This window comes from Heterodontus francisci, chromosome 34 (assembly GCF_036365525.1).
Source record: "Heterodontus francisci isolate sHetFra1 chromosome 34, sHetFra1.hap1, whole genome shotgun sequence".
Classification (NCBI taxonomy): Eukaryota; Metazoa; Chordata; class Chondrichthyes; order Heterodontiformes; family Heterodontidae; genus Heterodontus; species Heterodontus francisci.
The window spans coordinates 18188266-18207627 of NC_090404.1; the positions used below are offsets into that span (position 1 = coordinate 18188266).

The window sequence follows — 19362 nt, forward strand, 5'->3', positions numbered from 1 at the left end:
GACAGTAGTTCATTGTGCTACAGAGGTACTGGGGAGAAATATTGAGAAGGGCCCATGAGACTACATTAGCTGAACATGCCGGTAAATGAAAGACCAAAGCCCACATAAGACAGTAGTTTGACTGGCTAAAACTCCACAAAGATGTGGTGGAGTACTGCAGGAGTTGCTCCATGTGCCAGGTTGAGGAGAAACCCCAACCTACAGTGAAACCTCCTAAGTCCTGTACCGGTGTTTGGAGGACCCTCCAGCCAAGGCCTGGTGAACTGTACAGGATCCATGCTGAGAACAAAAGGGGACAAGCAGGCACACGGCTGGCATAGGTTTGGAAAGAGAAGGGGAAACGTGACCAAGAGGGTAGGTTAAAGAAAGTCCGGGAGGAATCCGGATAAAAACCCCGACTGTGTGGTCAGCCAACCACAAAAAATTTGAAAAGTTAGACCCCACCTCTAGGTGGCACAGATCCATGAGGGTGTTGCCTCACCTAGTCGAAGTGCCAGGGGAGAGTGCAGTGGAGTCTGCACACATACCTGCAGGTAGGAGTGTCCCAGAGAACAGAGGGGAGATTAACCAAGAATCCTACCCCACAGTCAGAGGAAAGGTTCACCACCTATCCCCTGAAGGCAAAAGGCTTTGCATGATTCAGCAAAGCACTGAGAGAGTGTTCAGGATAGACCCATCCACCACTCACTCTCTTGGGGGGAAAAAATGACCCCAACAGGAACAAAACCTTAGGCAGTCATGGCAATGGGCAAACTGAAGAAAAGCTTCCCCTGAAAGAACCACCTGGTTACTGGGATGCCAATAAAGGGGACATTAAAGCAACACTGGCACCCAGAATAGACAATTCTAATAGGCTTTAAGATTGCTGAAGGACTGGAAATGAATGAGAGAAATGTATCTTATATTTCTCTCAAAATTATAATGAAATGTGCCATTTTTTTTTCAAATCGCATTTTATTCCCCTGGGTGTGGAGGTGTCATGCAGGCCCCCACCTGCCAAGAATGAGACACATTAATTTTGCCACATGGACATTAAAACTGAACATTGTTGCTGGGAAGAAAAGAGGGCCTATGACAAGGAATTGCCAGGCCCCTCGTCAGAAAGGCCTTTTATGCATACTAGCAGACAGCATTGGAACAAAGGAACCAGTCCCTGCTTCCCAATATGCAGAAGACGTGGTCAGAGCAGTTTAGTCACATGACTAACTGGCTGTGGCAGGAATTTGAACTTGCCACAGAGTTTTGAACTGAAACTCCGAAAGCTGTTTGCTCCTGGACTGAAAAGACCTCTCTCCTTTCTGCTCTCATTTCTTTCTCACCAGCTTTGGAATCCATTGAAGACACAGGAACCCCAAGAGAGAAATGTCTCCTACAGTGAACAAGGTTTAAGAATACCGGGCCCCAATGAAAAGCAAGAATGACTTACAAGCAAGAACTACCTACAAAAGGACTACAATGAGCCCGAAGCACAGTAACAGGAAACTCTTCAGATATTGCCTCAAACTTCTCCACTTTATTTTTTTTCTTCCACTCTTTCCTATCTCTACCTGCATGTGCGTATTGCATATGCATGCTAACTTGGGGCACGGCGTGTATCCACAGGTGTTAACCGAATTAGAGTTTAAGCCTAAATTTTAATAAATTTCACTTTTCTTCCTTAAACCTTGGAAGGCCTGACTGTGTCATTTCTTTGCTTTATAATTGGAAAGCAGTGAACAAGGATTCACTAAGGGGGAGCTCAAAACACACCGTGTTTAAAAATTAATTCCTGTTACAGTAAGATCAGGTGAAGGCTGAAAGACACCCCTGGACATCTTTCTCACCTGGTCGAAACATTATGGAATAGGCTGAGTGACAGGAAACAAAGAGTAATGGTTAAGAGATGTTTTTCAGGCTGGAGGAAGGTTTGTAGTGGAGTTCCCCAGGGGTCAGTGTTGGGACCTTTGCTTTTCCTGATATATATTAATGGTCTAGACCTTGGTGTACGGGACACAATTTAAAAGTCTGCAGATGATATGAAAATTTGGAAGCATTGAGAACTGAGGAGGCTCGTGTCGAACTCAAAAAGGACACAGACAAGTTGGTGGAATGGGCCGACAGGTGTCAGATGAAGCTCAATGCAGAGGTGAGAAGTGATTCATTTTGGTCGGAAGAACATGGAGACACAGTATAAAATAAAGGCTACAATTCTAAAGGGGGTGCAGGAGCAGAGGGACCTGGGTGTATACGTGCATAAGTCATTGATGGTGTTCGGATAGGTTGAGAGAGCAGTTAATAAAGTATAGAGTATCCTCGGCTTTATTAACAGAGGAACAGCGGACAAGAGCAAGGAAGTTATGTTGAAGTTGGAGATGACACTAGTTTGACCTCAGCAGAAGGTAGGGGAATGGATCTGAGTGCATTGCTCTTTCGGAGAGCAGGTACGGACACAACGGGCCGAATAGCCTCCTCCTTCTGTGATTCTGCGAAGCCCCGCCCCATTCTCCCCCGCGACCACCTCCCTCTCCGCCTCCGCCCCGGTCTGGTCGCGCATGCTCACCTCACACCGCCCGCCTGGCTGATGGACATCAGCTCCGGACCAATTGGAAGAGCGTTTGGGGGGAGGGGCGGGGCTGGAGGCACGCTCGGGCGACGGGTCTTCCGACGAAACGGAGCGTGCGAGGGGGCGGGGCTTGTGCCAAGGAGGGGGCGCGGTCTTTCCCTCCAGTCCCGCCCCACTCGCGCTATTGGTCGACAGCCGCCGTCAACTCATCGGAAAAACGTTCTCTCAGGTCAAAGATCAAGAGCCGTGTGCGCAGACTCGTTTTCCTCCTGGGCTGTTTTACTGGAGTCGTGTTGCTGAGTGTGTCTAAACTCTGTCTCCCTATCCCGGTAATGTCGGTGGATTGGAGGTTGCTGTGAGTGTTGGACTATGTTGCCTCTCCTCATTCTTCCTCCTTCTCCCACTCCGAGTTCCAGGCTGCAGGCTCTGGTGGCTCAATGCACCTGGAACGTTAACCCTGTTTCTCTCTCCACAGATGCTGCCTGACCTGCTGAGCATTTCCAGCATTTCCTCCTTTTAATTTCAGATTTTCAGCATCCCCAATATTTTGGTTTTATTTTATTGCAAGTGTTGCTCACAGAACTGAGTCAAGAAACACAGACGGACCAGTGAAGAGCTGGTGTTTATTGGGAGGGGGTGTTGGATGTGGCATTTGCTCTCTAAACTCCTGTGTTGGTCTTTTTTGTTGCATCAGTTTGATCTGGAGTGGAGATGGAGGAGAAGCAGCTTTAATCCCGAGAACTTGTGAGCCCAGTCGGGCCCAACAGTTTCCAATGTGAGAGGGTCAAGGGTGGGGAGGCCGCTCAATAAACACCAACCACTCAATGTGAAAGAGTATTGTTTCAGTAACAAGTATTTCTGTCGAGGCTTTTAAGCCATTTTACATATACAGAAGTTGTTCCTTCATTCTTGGGAGATGGCCGTCACTAGCCAGACCAGCATATATTGCCAGTCCCGTGCTGTCCATTGAGATGGTGATGGTGGGCCTTCTTCTTAAACCGCTGCAGTCCGTGTGGTGAAGGTGCTCCCACAATGGTGTTAGGGAAGGAGTTACAGGATTTTCACCCAGTGATGATGAAGGAATGGTGATATATGTCCAAGTTAACATCAACTTGTATTTAAACTGCACCTTTAATGTAATAAAATGTACCAGAGCATTTCACAGGAGTGTTAGAAAGCAACATTTGACACTGAGCCACATAAGATATTTGGGCAGATGATCAAAACCTTGATCAAAGAGATGTGTTTTAATCAGTGTCTGAATCACGGAAGGTGAGGTAGAGAGGATTAGGGAGGGATTTCCAAAACTTATGGCCTTGGCAGCTGAAGTCACGGCCACCTGTGATGGAGGAATGAAAAGCAGGGATGTTCAAGATGTCAGAATTAGATGAGCCCTGATCTCTCGGAGGGTTGTAGGTCTGGAGGAGATTATAGAGATAGTGAGGGGTGAGGGAATGGAGGGATTTGAAAGCAAGGATGAGGATATTGAAATTGAGGTGCTGCTTAACTGGGAGCCTGTGTAGGCCAGTGAGCACAGTGGTGATGTGTGAACAGGACTGGGTTCGAGTAAGGACACAGACAGCAGAGTTTTGGATGATCTCAAGCTGACAGAGTAGAATGTGGGAGGCCGGCCAGGAGTGTGTTAGAATAGTCAAGTTGAGAGGAAAGAAATACATGGATGTAAGTTTCAGAGGTAGATGAGCTGAGACAGTGGTGATGTTACTGAGGTGGAAATAGGTGGTCTGAGTGATGGCACCGATTTGCAGTCGGAATTTCATCTCGGGGTCAAATATGACTAAGGTTATGAGCAGTCTGGTTTAGCCTCAGACAGTTTCCAGGGAGAGGGATAGAGTTGATGACTAGAGAGAGAAATTTGCAGCAGGAGCTCAAGACAATGGCTTCAGACTTCCAATATTTAATTGGAGGTAATTTCTGTTCATCCAGTACTGGATGTCAGACAAGTCAGGATGCTGTGTGACTTGGAGGGCAACTTGGAGGTGATGGTGTTCACATACACCTGATACCCCGGTCCTTCTGGATGATGGAAGTTGAGGGTTTGGGAGGTTCTGTCAAAGTTCTGGTCGAGTTGTACATATATGAAATACCTCTCCTCTCCCTGCCCCTCCTCCTCCCTCTCTTTCCTCCCAAAGAGAGCAGAGTCTTGTGTAGGTCCAGACTGGGTGGTAACTTCCCTTCCCTGAAGGACATTAATGAACCAGTTGGGTTGTACTTCAATCCAGCAGCTTTCATGGTCACTTTTTCTCGTACTGCCCCCAAAAATTACCAGATTCATTCAGCTCCATTTCACACACTGCCTTTGTGTTTTTGTGAGTTCTGTCATAATTTTTTTTTCTGTTTTTAAATCAATTTCACAGGGTTTTCGAAGGGGAGGAATTGCAGCCGTGAAATGCAAAGCAAACATCTGATCGGGATCTGAAGTCGTTGCCCAATTTAGCGTAACCCGAAAACCACTGGATTTTGAACGTGTTAGGAAAAAGCACTGATCACAGTGGGGAGAAACTGTCCACGTGTTCTGTGTGTGGCCAAGGTTTTAGCCGATCATCTGGCCTGTCGAAACACAAGTGTAGTCACACTGGGAAGAAACCATGTAAATATGGGGACTGTGGGAAGGGATTGAAGTATCCAGTTGAGCTGGAAACTCATTCACGTAGTCGCACCCTGGAGAGTCCGTTCACCTACTCCGAGTGTGGGAAGGGATTCACTCAATCATCCAACCTGCTGGCACATCAACGGGTTCACGCTGACAGAGACATTTTAAATGTCTAGACTGTGGGAATTGCTATTTATGTTGTGCGGAATTGATGTCCCATCAACGTGTTCACACTGACGAGACCATTCAGGTCCACTCACTGCGGGACTGGGTTCAGGCAATCCTCTGATCTCACTGTACACCAACATATTCACACTGGGGAGAGGCCGTTCACCTGCTCTGAGTGTGGGAAAAGATTCACTCAGTCATCAAACCTGCTGACACACCGGCGAGTTCACACTAGGGAGAGGCCATTCACCTGCTCTGAGTGTGGGAAAGGATTCGCTCAGTTATCCACCATGCTGACACACCAGCGAGTTCACACTGGGGAGAGGCCATTCACCTGCTTTGAGTGTGGGAAAGGATTCACTCAGTCATCAAACCTGCTGATACACCAGCGAGTGCACACTGGGGAGTTGCCGTTCACCTGCTCTGAATGCGGGAAGGGATTCACTCGGTCCTTCGACCTTCTGACACACCAGCGAGTTCACACTGGGGAGAGGCCGTTCACCTGCTCAGAGTGTGGAAAGGGATTCAAAACTTCATCTAACCTGCTGGCACACCAGCGAGTTCACATTGGGGAGAAGCCGTTTCCCTGCTCAGAGTGTGGGAAGGAATTCAAAACTTCATCCAACCGGCTGAGACACCAGCGAATTCACATTGGGGAGAGGCCGTTCACCTGCTCAGAGTGTGGGAAGGGATTCAAAACTTCATCGAACCTGCTGTCACACCAGCGAGTTCACACTGGGGAGAGGCCGTTCACCTGCTCAGAGTGTGGGAAGGGATTCAAAACTTCATCGAACCTGCTGTCACACCAGCGAGTTCACACTGGGGAGAGGCCGTTCACCTGCTCAGAGTGTGGGAAGGGATTCAAAGCTTCATCCAAGCTGCAAAGACACCAGCGAGTTCACACTGAGGAGAGGCCATTCACCTGCTCTGAGTGTGGGAAGGGATTCAAAACTTCATCCGAGCTGCAAAGACACCAGCGAGTTCACACTGGGGAGAGGCCATGCACCTGCTCAGAGTGTGGGAAGGGTTTCAAAGCTTCATCCATCCTTCTGGCACACCAGCGAGTTCACACTGGGGAGAGGCCATTCTCCTGCTCTAAGTGTGGGAAAGGATTCACTCGGTCATCCCACCTGCTGAAACACCAGCGAGCACACACTGGGGAGAGGCCATTCACCTGCTTTGAGTGTGGGAAAGGATTCACTAAGTCATCAAACCTGCTGATACACCAGCGAGTGCACACTGGGGAGAGGCCGTTCACCTGCTCTGCATGTGGGGAGGGATTCAAAACTTCATCCCACCTGCTGATACACCAGCAAGTTCACACTGGGGAGAGGCCGTTCACCTGCTCAGAGTGTGGAAAGGGATTCAAAAGTTCATCTAACCTGCTGAGACACCAGCGAGTTCACATTGGGGAGAGGCTGTTCACCTGCTCAGAGTGTGGAAAGGGATTCAAAACTTCATCTAGCCTGTTGTCACACCAGCGAGTTCACACTGGGGAGAGGCCATTCACCTGCTCTGAGTGTGGGAAGGGATTCACTCGGTCATCCCACCTGCTGAGACATCAGCGAGTTCACACTGGGGAGAGGCCATTCACCTGCTCTGAGTGTGGGAAGGGATTCACTCGGTCATCCCACCTGCTGACACACCAGCAAGTACACACTGGGGAGAGGCCGTTCACCTGCTCAGAGTGTGGGAAAGGATTCACTAAGTCATCAAACCTGCTGATACACCAGCGAGTACACACTGGGGAGAGGCCGTTCACCTGCTCAGAGTGTGGAAAGGGATTCAAAACTTCATCTAGCCTGCTGTCACACCAGCGAGTTCACACTGGGGAGAGGCCGTTCACCTGCTCAGAGTGTGGAAAGGGATTCAAAACTTCATCTAGCCTACTGTCACACCAGCGTGTTCACACTGCGGAGAAGCCGTTCAGCTGCTCAGAATGTGGTAGGGGATTTAAAACTTCATACGAAGTGCTGTCACACCAGCGAGTTCACACTGGGGAGAGGCCGTTCACCTGCTCAGAATGTGGGATGGGATTCACTCATTCATCCACCCTGCTGGCGCACCGGCGAATTCACACTGGGGAGAGGCCGTTCACCTGCTCCGAGTGTGGGAAGGGATTCACTTGTTCATCTAACCTGCTGAAACACCAGCGAGTTCACACTGGGGAGAGGCCGTTCACCTGCTCTGAATGCGGGAAGGGATTCCCTCAGTCCTCCAGTCTTCTGACACACCAGCGAGTTCACAAGTAGATCGGGGATGAGAAGTTTCTGCCAAATGGCGGATTTCCAACATTGGGGTTTCGGAAATCAACTAATGGTTTCTCCCTTTCCAACCTTTACTGCTGATAGTTCTGATTTTCTTTAATGCCGGTACAACCACAAACCATTTTTAAGTCGTCTTTGTTTTTTATTTTCTTCCACCTCGGTGGAAATGAGCTTCAACCAGGAAAGCAAGTGGTTGCAACTGCATACTCCTTCACAACGTCAGTGTGTCAGTCTTCTGTAAATGGCAAAACAGGAGGTGTGTGTATACTCAGAGCAGTCGTGGGGAAGGTGTTAGAATCGATCATTAAGGAGGCTCCGACTGGGCACTTATAAAAACTCAATGTAATCGGGAATAGTCAGCACAGTTTTGTAAAGGTTAAATCGTGTTTAACCAATTTACTGGAGTTCTTTGAAGGAGTAACATGTGCTGTGGATAAAGGGGAGCCCGTTAACGATTGTACTTGGATTTCCAGAAGGCATTTGACAAGGTGCCACATAAAAGGTTATTGCACAAAGTAGAAACTCATGGTGTAGTGGATAACATATTAGGATAAATAGAAGATTGGCTGGCAGAAAACAGAGAGTATACATAAATGGGTCCTTTTCTGATTGGCAGGATTTGACGAGTGGAGTCCTGCTGGGGCCTCAACTTTTTCCAATTTATATCAATGACTTAGATGAGGGGAGTGTAGGCATGGTAGCTAAATTGGCAGATGACAAAAAGATAGGTAGGAAAGTATGTTGTGAAGAGGACATAAGGAGGTTGCAGACCAATATATATATATAGGTTGAGTGAGTGGGCCAAACTTGGCAGATGGAGTATAATGTGGGAAATGTGAAGTTGTTCACTTTGGCAAGAAGAATAAAAAAAGCAGAGTATTACTTAACTAGAGATGGCTCTAGGTATTTTAGTGCATGAGCCACAAAAAGTAATCAAGAAGGCGAATGGAACACTACCCCTGATTATGAGAGGAATTGAAAATAAAAGTAAGAATGTTATGCTTCAGTTATACAGGGCATTGGTGAGACCACATCTCAAATACTGTGTGCAGTTTTGGTATCCTTATTTAAGAAAGGATGTAAATGTGCTGAAGGAGGTTCAGAGGAGGTTTACCAGATTGATACCTGGAATGAGCTTGTTGTCTAATGAGGAAAGGTTGTTTTTGCCTTTGTGGGATATCTTAGCAGAGACTACTTGAGAACTGACACAGCTCATTTGACATGGTTTAAAATTAATGGTTCAGGATCAGTAGCTGGGAAGTCGCTGGTCTGCAGCAAAAACATTGGTCTGTCAATAGGAAATTGAAACTTGCTTCCATTTACACAGCAGTGTGTGTTTGAAGTAATTTCTGAAAACCCTGCACAAACTGATTACTGTATGTGAATATTCTGCAGTGAGCATGAGCTGTATAAACTGAATATATCCTGTGCTTTGCAGCAACTGAAGTGATCTGGAATTTCCACTTATCGGTTTGCTCAGGTGTCTGGCTGAATTCCATTCATTGTTCATCTCCACTTTCACTGTCTACTGCCCCAGTCACACTGTAAACCTTGAGTCAGTGTGAAGCTGTCTTTTGCACCATACTGATGCAAGGCAAGGAGTATAACTCTGGCCATCTTTCTTCAAGGCAGCTAAAATGGCCAACTGAGACCTGGTCCCTTTTAATACAAAGCAAGCTAACTGGAAAAGCACTTGAGGTTTATTCCTTGTTGCCAGGTGGGAGTTCATCACATTATGAACTGACCAAAAATGCTATACTCGGGCATCTGAATTAGTACCCAAAGCCTACCGCCAAAAGTTTAGAACCCTCAAAAAGCAAGCTAATCAAACTTATCTGGAGGTAAGCAGCTGGCTTTTGACCGGTGGCTGAGGGCTCTTAAAATACAGCTCAGCTATGAGACTCTCAGGGGAGTAATTCTGTTTGAGGAATTTAAAAACTCTCTCCCACTCTCAATAAAGACCCATGTAGAGGAGCAGTGGGTTCAGGGAGCCCGGCAAGCGGCCGTTCTGGTTGATGAGTTTTCTTTAATATGTAAGTCCGTTTCCCAGGGGAGAACCTTTCCTAATCACCTCCACAAATCCAAAAACGACAAAGGGTGGGAAGGTGATCTCCACCCAGCCAATCCTGAGAGAGAAAGGAAAGCAGGAGACCCAGGGGGCCCTCCTGCAGCCAAGAAGGAAGGTGCTGTGAACAAGAGTGAGAACTGGAGACCTGTGTGCTTCCATTGTAATAAAGCAGGGCATTTAAAAGCTGACTGCTGGAAACTAAAGGGGAAACCAATATGTTTAATCAGGGCACACCTGCTCAGTGAAGACAGGGACCTGATGCAAAGCACAGCAGAACAAGCTGTGGCTTTAACTACAGTAAGAGTCAGACCCAGGAAGCTTACTACGGCCTGCGCAGGAAAAGCTAATAGGATTCCTGAAGGTTATCGGGTTTTGTGTCTGAAGGGAAAGTGACCCCATACTCCTTGAGTGGGGCAAGCAAGCCCATAGTGATTCTTTGGGAACACGAGATCCCTTCTTAGGGACACAGGGGCCACTAGATCCCTTTTACTGGGAAAAGACCTGACCTTTTCCCCAGAGCATGCAGTGAACACTAAAATGGTGGTGAATGGTATTGGAGGTCAGTGTATGCCTGTACCTGTACACCGGGTGAACTTGGAGTGTGACCTGGTTTCGGGATCGGTGAACGTAGAGATTGTCCCTAGTTTGCCTGTGGACAGGGTTGACCTGCTCCTAGGTAACGGTCTGTTGGGGGTGAAGGTGGTAGTCCCCCAGACGTGAAAGAAAGACCGCAGGAGGTCAGAGAGACAGGGCCGTGGCAGGAGACGGTTCCCTGCAGTTTCCCTAAATGTGTAGTGGATCAGGCCATGAGCAAACCAGTTCCTGCAGAGGAGACTGCATTGGCAGGGGAGGTGGTGGAAGCAGATACGATAGCGACGTTGAAGAGACATTTTGACAAACATATGAATAGGAAGGGAATAGAGGGATATGGGCCACGGAAGTGCAGAAGGTGTTAGTTTCAACAGGCATCAAGATCGGCGCAGGCTTGGAGGGCCGAATGGCCTGTTCCTGTGCTGTACTGTTCTTTGTTCAAAGCCAGTTCCTGCAGAGGAGACTGCATTGGCACTATGTGCAAATGAGCTCGAGATCTGCCTGTCCGAGACTTTCTTTGGAAAGTTAGGAGACCCAGGGAATGAATTAAATGGATTTTCCCGAGGTGAGGCTCAGCGAGCTGACCCAGTATTGTGAGAGTTAGCACAGGCTTCCCAGTCTGAAAGTGAAGCAGAGGGAGTCCCTGATTGCTACTGTTTAAAAATGAGGTACTGATGAGGAAATGGAATTCTCCTCACAGACCTGAGGGAAAAGAGTGGACAGTAGTTCATCAGTTAATGGTGCTACAGCGGTACTGGGGAGAAATGTTGAGAAGGGCCCATGAGACTACAGTAGCTGAACATGCCGGTATATGAAAGACCAAAGCCCACATAAGACAGTAGTTTGACTGGCTAAAACTCCACAAAGATGTGGTGGAGTACTGCAGGATTTGCTACATGTGCCAGGTTGAGGAGAAACCCCAACCTACAGTGAAACCTCCTAAGTCCTGTACCGGTGTTTGGAGGACCCTCCAGCCAAAGGGTGGTGAACTGTACGGGATCCATGCTGAGAACAAAAGGGGACAAGCAGGCACACGGCTGGCATAGGTTTGGAAAGAGAAGGGGAAAAAGTGACCAAGAGGGCAGGTTAAAGAAAGTCCGGGAGGAATCCGGATAAAAACCCCTACTGTGTGGTCAGCCAACCACAAAAAAATTGAAAAGTCAGACCCCGCCTCTAGGGGGCACAGATACATGAGGGTGTTGCCTCACCTAGTCGAAGTGCCAGGGGAGAGTGCAGTCGAGTCTGCACACATACCTGCAGGTAGGAGTGTCCCAGAGAACAGAGGGGAGATTAACCAAGAATCCTACCCCACAGTCAGAGGAAAAGTTCACCACCTATCCCCTGAAGGCAAAAGGCTTTGCATGATTCAGCAAAGCACTGAGAGAGTGTTTAGGATAGACCCACCCACCACGAACTCTCCTGGGGGGAAAAATTGACACCAACAGGAACAAAACCTGAGGCAGTCATGGCAATGGGCAAACTGAAGAAGAGCTTCCCCCAAAGAACCACTTGGTTACTGGGATGCCAAAAAAGGGAACATCAAAGGAACACCGGCAACCAGAAAAGACAATTCGAATAGGCTTTAAGATTGCTGAAGGAATGGAAATGAATGAGAGAAATGTATCTTATATTTCTCTCAAAATTGTAATGAAATGTGCCATTTTTTTTTCAAATCGCATTTCATTCCCCTGGGTGTGGAGGCGTCATGCAGGCCCCCACCTGCCAAGAATGAGACACATTAATTTTGCCACATGGACATTAAAACTTATCGTTGTTGCTGGGAAGAAAAGAGGGCCTATCACAAGGAATTGCCAGGCCCCTCGCCAGAAAGGCCTTTTTTGCATACCAGCAGACAGCATTGGAACAAAGGAACCAGTCCCTGCTTCCCAATACACAGAAGATGTGGTCAGACCAGTTTAGTCACATGACTAACTGGCTGTGGCAGGAATTTGAACTTGCCACAGAGTTTTGAACTGAAACTCAGAAAGCTGTTTGCTCCTGGACTGAAAAGACCTCTCTCCTTTCTGCTCTCATTTCTTTCTCACCAGCTTTGGAATCCATTGAAGATGCAGGAACCCCAAGAGAGAAATGTCTCCTGCAGTGAACAAGGTTTAAGACTATCGGGCCCCAACGAAAAGCAAGAATTACTTACAAGCAAGAACTACCTGCAAGAGGACTGCAATGAGCCCGAAGCACAGTAACAAGAAACTCTTCTGATATTGCCTCAAACTTCTCCACTTTATTTTTTTCTTCCACTCTTTTCTGTCTCTACTTGCTTGTGCATATTGCATATGCATGCTAACCTGGGGCACGACGTGTATCCATAGTTTCTTAACCGAATTAGAGTTTAAGTTTAAATTTTAATAAATTTCACTTTTCTTCTTTAAACCTAAGAAGGCCTGTCTGTGTCATTTCTTTGCTTTATAATTGGAAAGCAGTGAACAAGGATTCACTAAGGGGGAGCTCAAAACACACAATGTTTAAAAATTAATTCCTGTTACAGTAAGATCAGGTGAAGGCTGAAAGACACCCCTAGACATCTTTCTCACCTGGTCGAAACATTATGGAATAGGCTGAGTGACAGGAAACAAAGAGTCGTGGTTAAGAGATGTTTTTCAGGCTGGAGGAAGGTTTGTAGTGGAGTTCCCCAGGGGTCAGTGTTGGGACCTTTGCTTTTCCTGATATATATTAATGGTCTAGACCTTGGTGTACAGGACACAATTTAAAAGTTTGCAGATGATATGAAACTTGGAAGCATTGAGAACTGAGGAGGCTCGTGTAGAATTCAAAAAGGACACAGACAAGTTGGTGGAATGGGCCGACAGGTGTCAGATGAAGCTCAATGCAGAGGTGAGAAGTGATTCATTTTGGTAGGAAGAGCATGGAGACACAGTATAAAATAAAGGCAACAATTCTGAATGGGGTGCAGGAGCAGAGGGACCTGGGTGTATACGTGCATAAGTCATTGACGGTGTTAGGATAGGTTGAGAGAGTAGTTAATAAAGCAGACAGTGTCCTTGGCTTTATTAGCAGAGGAATAGTGGACAAGAGCAAGGAGGTTATGCTGAAGTTGGAGATGACACTAGTTTGACCTCAGCTGGTGTATTGCGTCCAGTTCTGGGTGCCGCACTTTCAGAAAGACGTGAGGGCATACGGAAAAACATTGACAAATGGTTCCAAGGATTAGGAACTTCAGTTATGAAGACAGATTTAAGAAGTTAAGACTGTTTTCCTTGGAGAAGAGAAGGCTGAGAGGTGATTTGATAGAGGTATTCAAAATAATGAGGGGTCTGGACAGAGTAGATAGAGAGAAACTCTTCCCACTGGTGAAAGGATCGAGAACCAGAGGGCACAGATTTACAGTATTTGGGAAGAGAAGCAAAAGTGACATGAGGGAAAACTTTTTCATGTAGCTCGTGGTTAAGGTCTGGAATGTGCTGCCTGAGAGTGCGGTGGAGGCAGGTTCAGTGAAAGCATTCAAAAGGGAAATAGACTGTTGTATGGAAAGGAAGAATGTGCAAGGTTATGGGGAGAAGGTGGGGGAATGGAACTGAATGCATTGCTCTTTCGGAGAGCAGGTACGGACACAATGGGACGAATGGCCTCCTCCTGCACTGGAACAATTCTGTGATTCTGCAAGCCCGCCGCCCCCTCCCCCGCGACCACCTCCCCCTCGGATTTAGACCGGTCTGGTCGCGCATGCTCACCTCACACCGCCCGCCTGGCTGATGAACATCAGCTCCGGACCAATTGGAAGAGCGGTCGGGGGGGGGGGGCGGGGCTGGAGGCCAGCTCGGGCCACGGGTCCTCCAAGGAATCGGAGCGCTCGAGGGGGGCGGGGCCTCTCCGTCCTGACCCGCCCCACTCGCGCTATTGGTCGGCAAAGGCCGTCATCGACTCGGAAATTGCGTCATATCAGGTCAGAGATCAAGAGCCGTGTGCGCAGACTCGTTTTCCTCCTGGGATCTTTTACTGGAGTCGTGTTGCTGAGTGTGTCTAAACTCTGTCTCCCTATCCCGGTAATGTCGGTGGATTGGAGGTTGCTGTGAGTGTTGGACTATGTTGCCTCTCCTCATTCTTCCTCCTTCTCCCACTCCGAGTTCCAGGCTGCAGGCTCTGGTGGCTCAATGCACCTGTAACGTTAACCCTGTTTCTCTCTCCACAGATGCTGCCTGACCTGCTGAGCATTTCCAGCATTTCCTCCTTTTAATTTCAGATTTTCAGCATCCCCAATATTTTGGTTTTATTTTATTGCAAGTGTTGCTCACAGAACTGAGTCAAGAAACACAGACGGACCAGTTAAGAGCTGGTGTTTATTGGGAGTGGGTGTTGAATGTGGCATTTGCTCTCTAACCTCCTGTGTTGGTCTTTTTTGTTGCATCAGTTTGATCTGGAGTGGAGATGGAGGAGAAGCAGCTGCTGGCTTTAATCCCGAGAACTTGTGAGCCCAGTCGGGCCCAACAGTTTCCAATGTGAGACGGTCAAGGGTGGGGAGGCCGCTCAATAAACACCAACCACTCAATGTGAAAGAGTATTGTTTCAGTAACAAGTATTTCTGTCGAGGCTTTTAAGCCATTTTACATATACAGAAGTTGTTCCTTCATTCTTGGGAGATGGCCGTCACTAGCCAGACCAGCATATATTGCCAGTCCCGTGCTGTCCATTGAGATGGTGATGGTGGGCCTTCTTCTTAAACCGCTGCAGTCCGTGTGGTGAAGGTGCTCCCACAGTGGTGTTTGGGAAGGAGTTACAGGATTTTCACCCAGTGATGGAGAAGGAATGGTGATATATGTCCAAGTTAACATCAACCTGTATTTATATAGCACCTTTAATGTAATAAAATGTACCAGAGCATTTCATAGGAGTGTTATAAAGCAACATTTGACACTGAGCCACATAAGATATTCGGGCAGATGATCAAAACCTTGATCAAAGAGATGTATTTTAATCAGTGTCTGAATCACGGAAGGTGAGGTAGAGAGGATTAGGGAGGGATTTCCAAAACTTATGGCCTTGGCAGCTGAAGTCACGGCCACCTGTGATGGAGGAATGAAAAGCAGGGATGTTCAAGGTGTCAGAATTAGATGAGCTCTGATCTCTCGGAGGGTTGTGGGTCTGGAGGAGATTATAGAGATAGTGAGGGGTGAGGGAATGGAGGGATTTGAAAGCAAGGATGAGGATATTGAAATTGAGGTGCTGCTTAACTGGGAGCCTGTGTAGGCCAGTGAGCACAGTGGTGATGTGTGAACAGGACTGGGTTCGAGTAAGGACACAGACAGCAGAGTTTTGGATGATCTCAAGCTGACAGAGTAGAATGTGGGAGGCCGGCCAGGAGTGTGTTAGAATGGTCAAGTTGAGAGGAAAGAAATACATGGATGTAAGTTTCAGAGGTAGATGAGCTGAGACAGTGGTGATGTTACTGAGGTGGAAATAGGCGGTCTGAGTGATGGCACCGATTTGCAGTCGGAATTTCATCTCGGGGTCAAATATGACTAAGGTTATGAGCGGTCTGGTTTAGCCTCAGACAGTTTCCAGGGAGAGGGATAGAGTTGGTGACTAGAGAGAGAAATTTGCAGCAGGAGCTCAAGACAATGGCTTCAGACTTCCAATATTTAATTGGAGGTAATTTCTGTTCATCCAGCACTGGATGTCAGACAAGTCAGGATGCTGTGTGACTTGGAGGGCAACTTGGAGGTGATGGTGTTCACATACACCTGATACCCTGGTCCTTCTGGATGATGGAAGTTGAGGGTTTGGGAGGTTCTGTCAAAGTTCTGGTCGAGTTGTACATATATGAAATACCTCTCCTCTCCCTGCCCCTCCTCCTCCCTCTCTTTCCTCCCAAAGAGAGCAGAGTCTTGTGTAGGTCCAGACTGGGTGGTAACTTCCCTTCCCTGAAGGACATTAATGAACCAGTTGGGTTGTACATCAATCCAGCAGCTTTCATGGTCACTTTTTCTCGTACTGCCCCCAAAAATTACCAGATTCATTCAGCTACATTTCACACACTGCCTTTGTGTTTTTGTGAGTTCTGTCACAATTTTTTTTTCTGTTTTTAAATCAATTTCACAGGGTTTTCGAAGGGGAGGAATTGCAGCCGTGAAATGCAAAGCAAACATCTGATCGGGATCTGAAGTCATTGCCCAATTTAGCGTAACCCGAAAACCACTGGATTTTGAACGTGTTAGGAAAAAGCACTGATCACAGTGGGGAGAAACTGTACACGTGTTCTGTGTGTGGCCAAGGTTTTAGCCGATCATCTGGCCTGTCGAAACACAAGTGTAGTCACACTGGGAAGAAACCATGTAAATATGGGGACTATTGGAAGGGATTGAAGTATCCAGTTGAGCTGGAAACTCATTCACGTAGTCGCACCCTGGAAAGTCCGTTCACCTACTCCGAGTGTGGGAAGGGATTCACTCAATCATCCAACCTGCTGGCACATCAACGGGTTCACGCTGACCAGAGACATTTTAAATGTCTAGACTGTGGGAATTGCTATTTATGTTCTGCGGAATTGATGTCCCATCAACGTGTTCACACTGACGAGACCATTCAGGTCCACTCACTGCGGGACTGGATTCAGGCAATCCTCTGATCTCACTGTACACCAACATATTCACACTGGGGAGAGGCCATTCACCTGCTCTGAGTGTGGGAAAGGATTCACTCAGTCATCAAACCTGCTGACACACCGGCGAGTTCACACTGGGGAGAGGCCATTCTCCTGCTCTGAGTGTGGGAAAGGATTCGCTCAGTTATCCACCATGCTGACACACCAGCGAGATCACACTGGGGAGAGGCCATTCACCTGCTTTGAGTGTGGGAAAGGATTCACTAAGTCATCAAACCTGCTGATACACCAGCGAGTGCACACTGGGGAGAGGCCGTTCACCTGCTCTGAATGCGGGAAGGGATTCACTCGGTCCTTCAACCTTCTGACACACCAGCGAGTTCACACTGGGGAGAGGCCGTTCACCTGCTCAGAGTGTGGGATGAGATTCAAAACTTCATCTAACCTGCTGGCACACCAGCGAGTTCACATTGGGGAGAAGCCGTTTCCCTGCTCAGAGTGTGGGAAGGGATTCAAAACTTCATCCAACCTGCTGAGACACCAGCGAATTCACGTTGGGGAGAGGCCGTTCACCTGCTCAGAGTGTGGGAAGGGATTCAAAACTTCATCTAACCTGCTGTCACACCAGCAAGTTCACATTGGGGAGAGGCCGTTCACCTGCTCAGAGTGTGGGAAGGGATTCAAAACTTCATCGAACCTGCTGTCACACCAGCGAGTTCACACTGGGGAGAGGCCGTTCACCTGCTCAGAGTGTGGGAAGGGATTCAAAGCTTCATCCGAGCTGCAAAGACACCAGCGGGTTCACACTGAGGAGAGGCCATTCACCTGCTCAGAGTGTGGGAAGGGATTCAAAACTTCATCTGAGCTGCAAAGACACCAGCGAGTTCACACTGGGGAGAGGCCATGCACCTGCTCAGAGTGTGGGAAGGGTTTCAAAGCTTCATCCATCCTTCTGGCACACCAGCGAGTTCACACTGGGGAGAGGCCATTCTCCTGCTCTGAGTGTGGGAAAGGATTCACTCGGTCATCCCACCTGCTGAAACACCAGCGAGTTCACACTGGGGAGAGGCCATTCACCTGTTCGGTGTGTGCCAAGGAATTCAAAACTTCATCCGAGCTGCTGAAACACCAGCGAGTTCACACTGGGGAGAGGCCGTTCACCTGCTCAGAATGCGGGAAGGGATTCCCTCGGTCCTCCAGCCTTCTGACACACCAGCGGGTTCACACTCGGGAGAGGCCGTTCACCTGCTCTGAATGCGGGAAGGGATTCCCTCGGTCCTCCGGCCTTCTGACACACCAGCGAGTTCACACTGGGGAGAGGCCATTCTCCTGCTCAGAGTGTGGGAAGGCATTCACTCAGTCATCCACCCTGCTGAAACACCAGCGAGTTCACAAGTAGCTCGGCGATGGGACGTTTCTGCCAAATGGTGGATTTCCAACCTTAGCCACTGATAGTTCTGATTTTCTTTAATGCCGGTACAACCACAAACCGTTTTGAAGTCATCTTTGTTTTTTATTTTCTTCCACCTTGGTGGAAATGAGCTTCAACCAGGAAAGCAAGTGGTTGCAACTGCATACTCCTTCACAACTTCAGTGTGTCAGTCTTCTGTAAATGGCAAAACAGGAGGTGTGTGTATACTCAGAGCAGTCATGGGGAAGGTGTTAGAATCGATCATTAAGGAGGTTCCGACTGGGCACTTATAAAAACTCAATGTAATCGGGAATAGTCAGCACAGTTTTGTGAAAGAGAGATCACTTCAACATGGCGCCTCATCAGACCCCTTTCCTATCCTGAGTGGCGTGAAACAGGGCTATGTTATCGCACCCACACCTTTTGGGATTTTCTTCTCCCTGCTGCTCTCACATGCGTTCAAGTCTTCTGAAGAAGGAATTTTCCTCCACACAAGATCAGGGGGCAGGTTGTTAAACCTTGCCTGTCTAAGAGCGAAGTCCAAAGTACGGAATGTCCTCATCAGGGAACTCCTCTTTGCTGACGATGCTGCTTTAACATCTCACACTGAAGAGTGCCTGCAGAGTCTCATCGACAGGTTTGCGGCTGCCTGCAATGACGTCAGAAATGCTCCATCCATCAATATTGGCGACCATGCTCTGGAAGTGGTTCAAGAGTTCACCTACCTAGGCTCAACTCTCACCAGTAACCTGTCTCTAGATGCAGAAATCAACAAGCGCATGGGAAAGGCTTCCACTGCTATGTCCAGACTGGCCAAGAGAGTGTGGGAAAATGGCGCACTGACACAGAACACAAAAGTCCGAGTGTATCAAGCCTGTGTCCTCAGTACCTTGCTCTATGGCAGCGAGGCCTGGACAACGGATGTCAGCCAAGAGCGACGTCACAATTCATTCCATCTTCGCTGCCTCCGGAGAATACTTGGCATCAGGTGGCAGGACTGTATCTCCAACACAGAAGTCCTCGAGGCGGCCAACATCCCCAGCCTATACACACTACTGAGTCAGCGGTTTTTGAGATGGCTTGGCCATGTGAGCCGCATGGAAGATGGCAGGATCCCCAAAGACACATTG

At 48.1% G+C, this 19362-nt stretch overlaps 1 protein-coding gene and 1 pseudogene across 1 annotated transcript in view; both read left to right on the forward strand.

Moving 5' to 3' along the window:
- The window catches only part of LOC137349172 (zinc finger protein 208-like), a 33360-nt gene extending 20780 nt beyond the window's left edge, over positions 1 to 12580 (forward strand). The window contains exon 4 of the mRNA XM_068014588.1: positions 5395 to 12580. Coding sequence (XP_067870689.1) covers positions 5395 to 7573 — 2179 coding nt within the window. The 3' untranslated portion in view covers positions 7574 to 12580. The remainder of the gene's footprint in view (positions 1 to 5394) is intronic.
- Positions 12581 to 16686: 4106 nt separating this feature from the next.
- On the forward strand, positions 16687 to 18545 carry LOC137349132 (zinc finger protein 229-like; annotated as a pseudogene).
- The last annotated feature ends 817 nt before the right edge of the window (positions 18546 to 19362 follow it).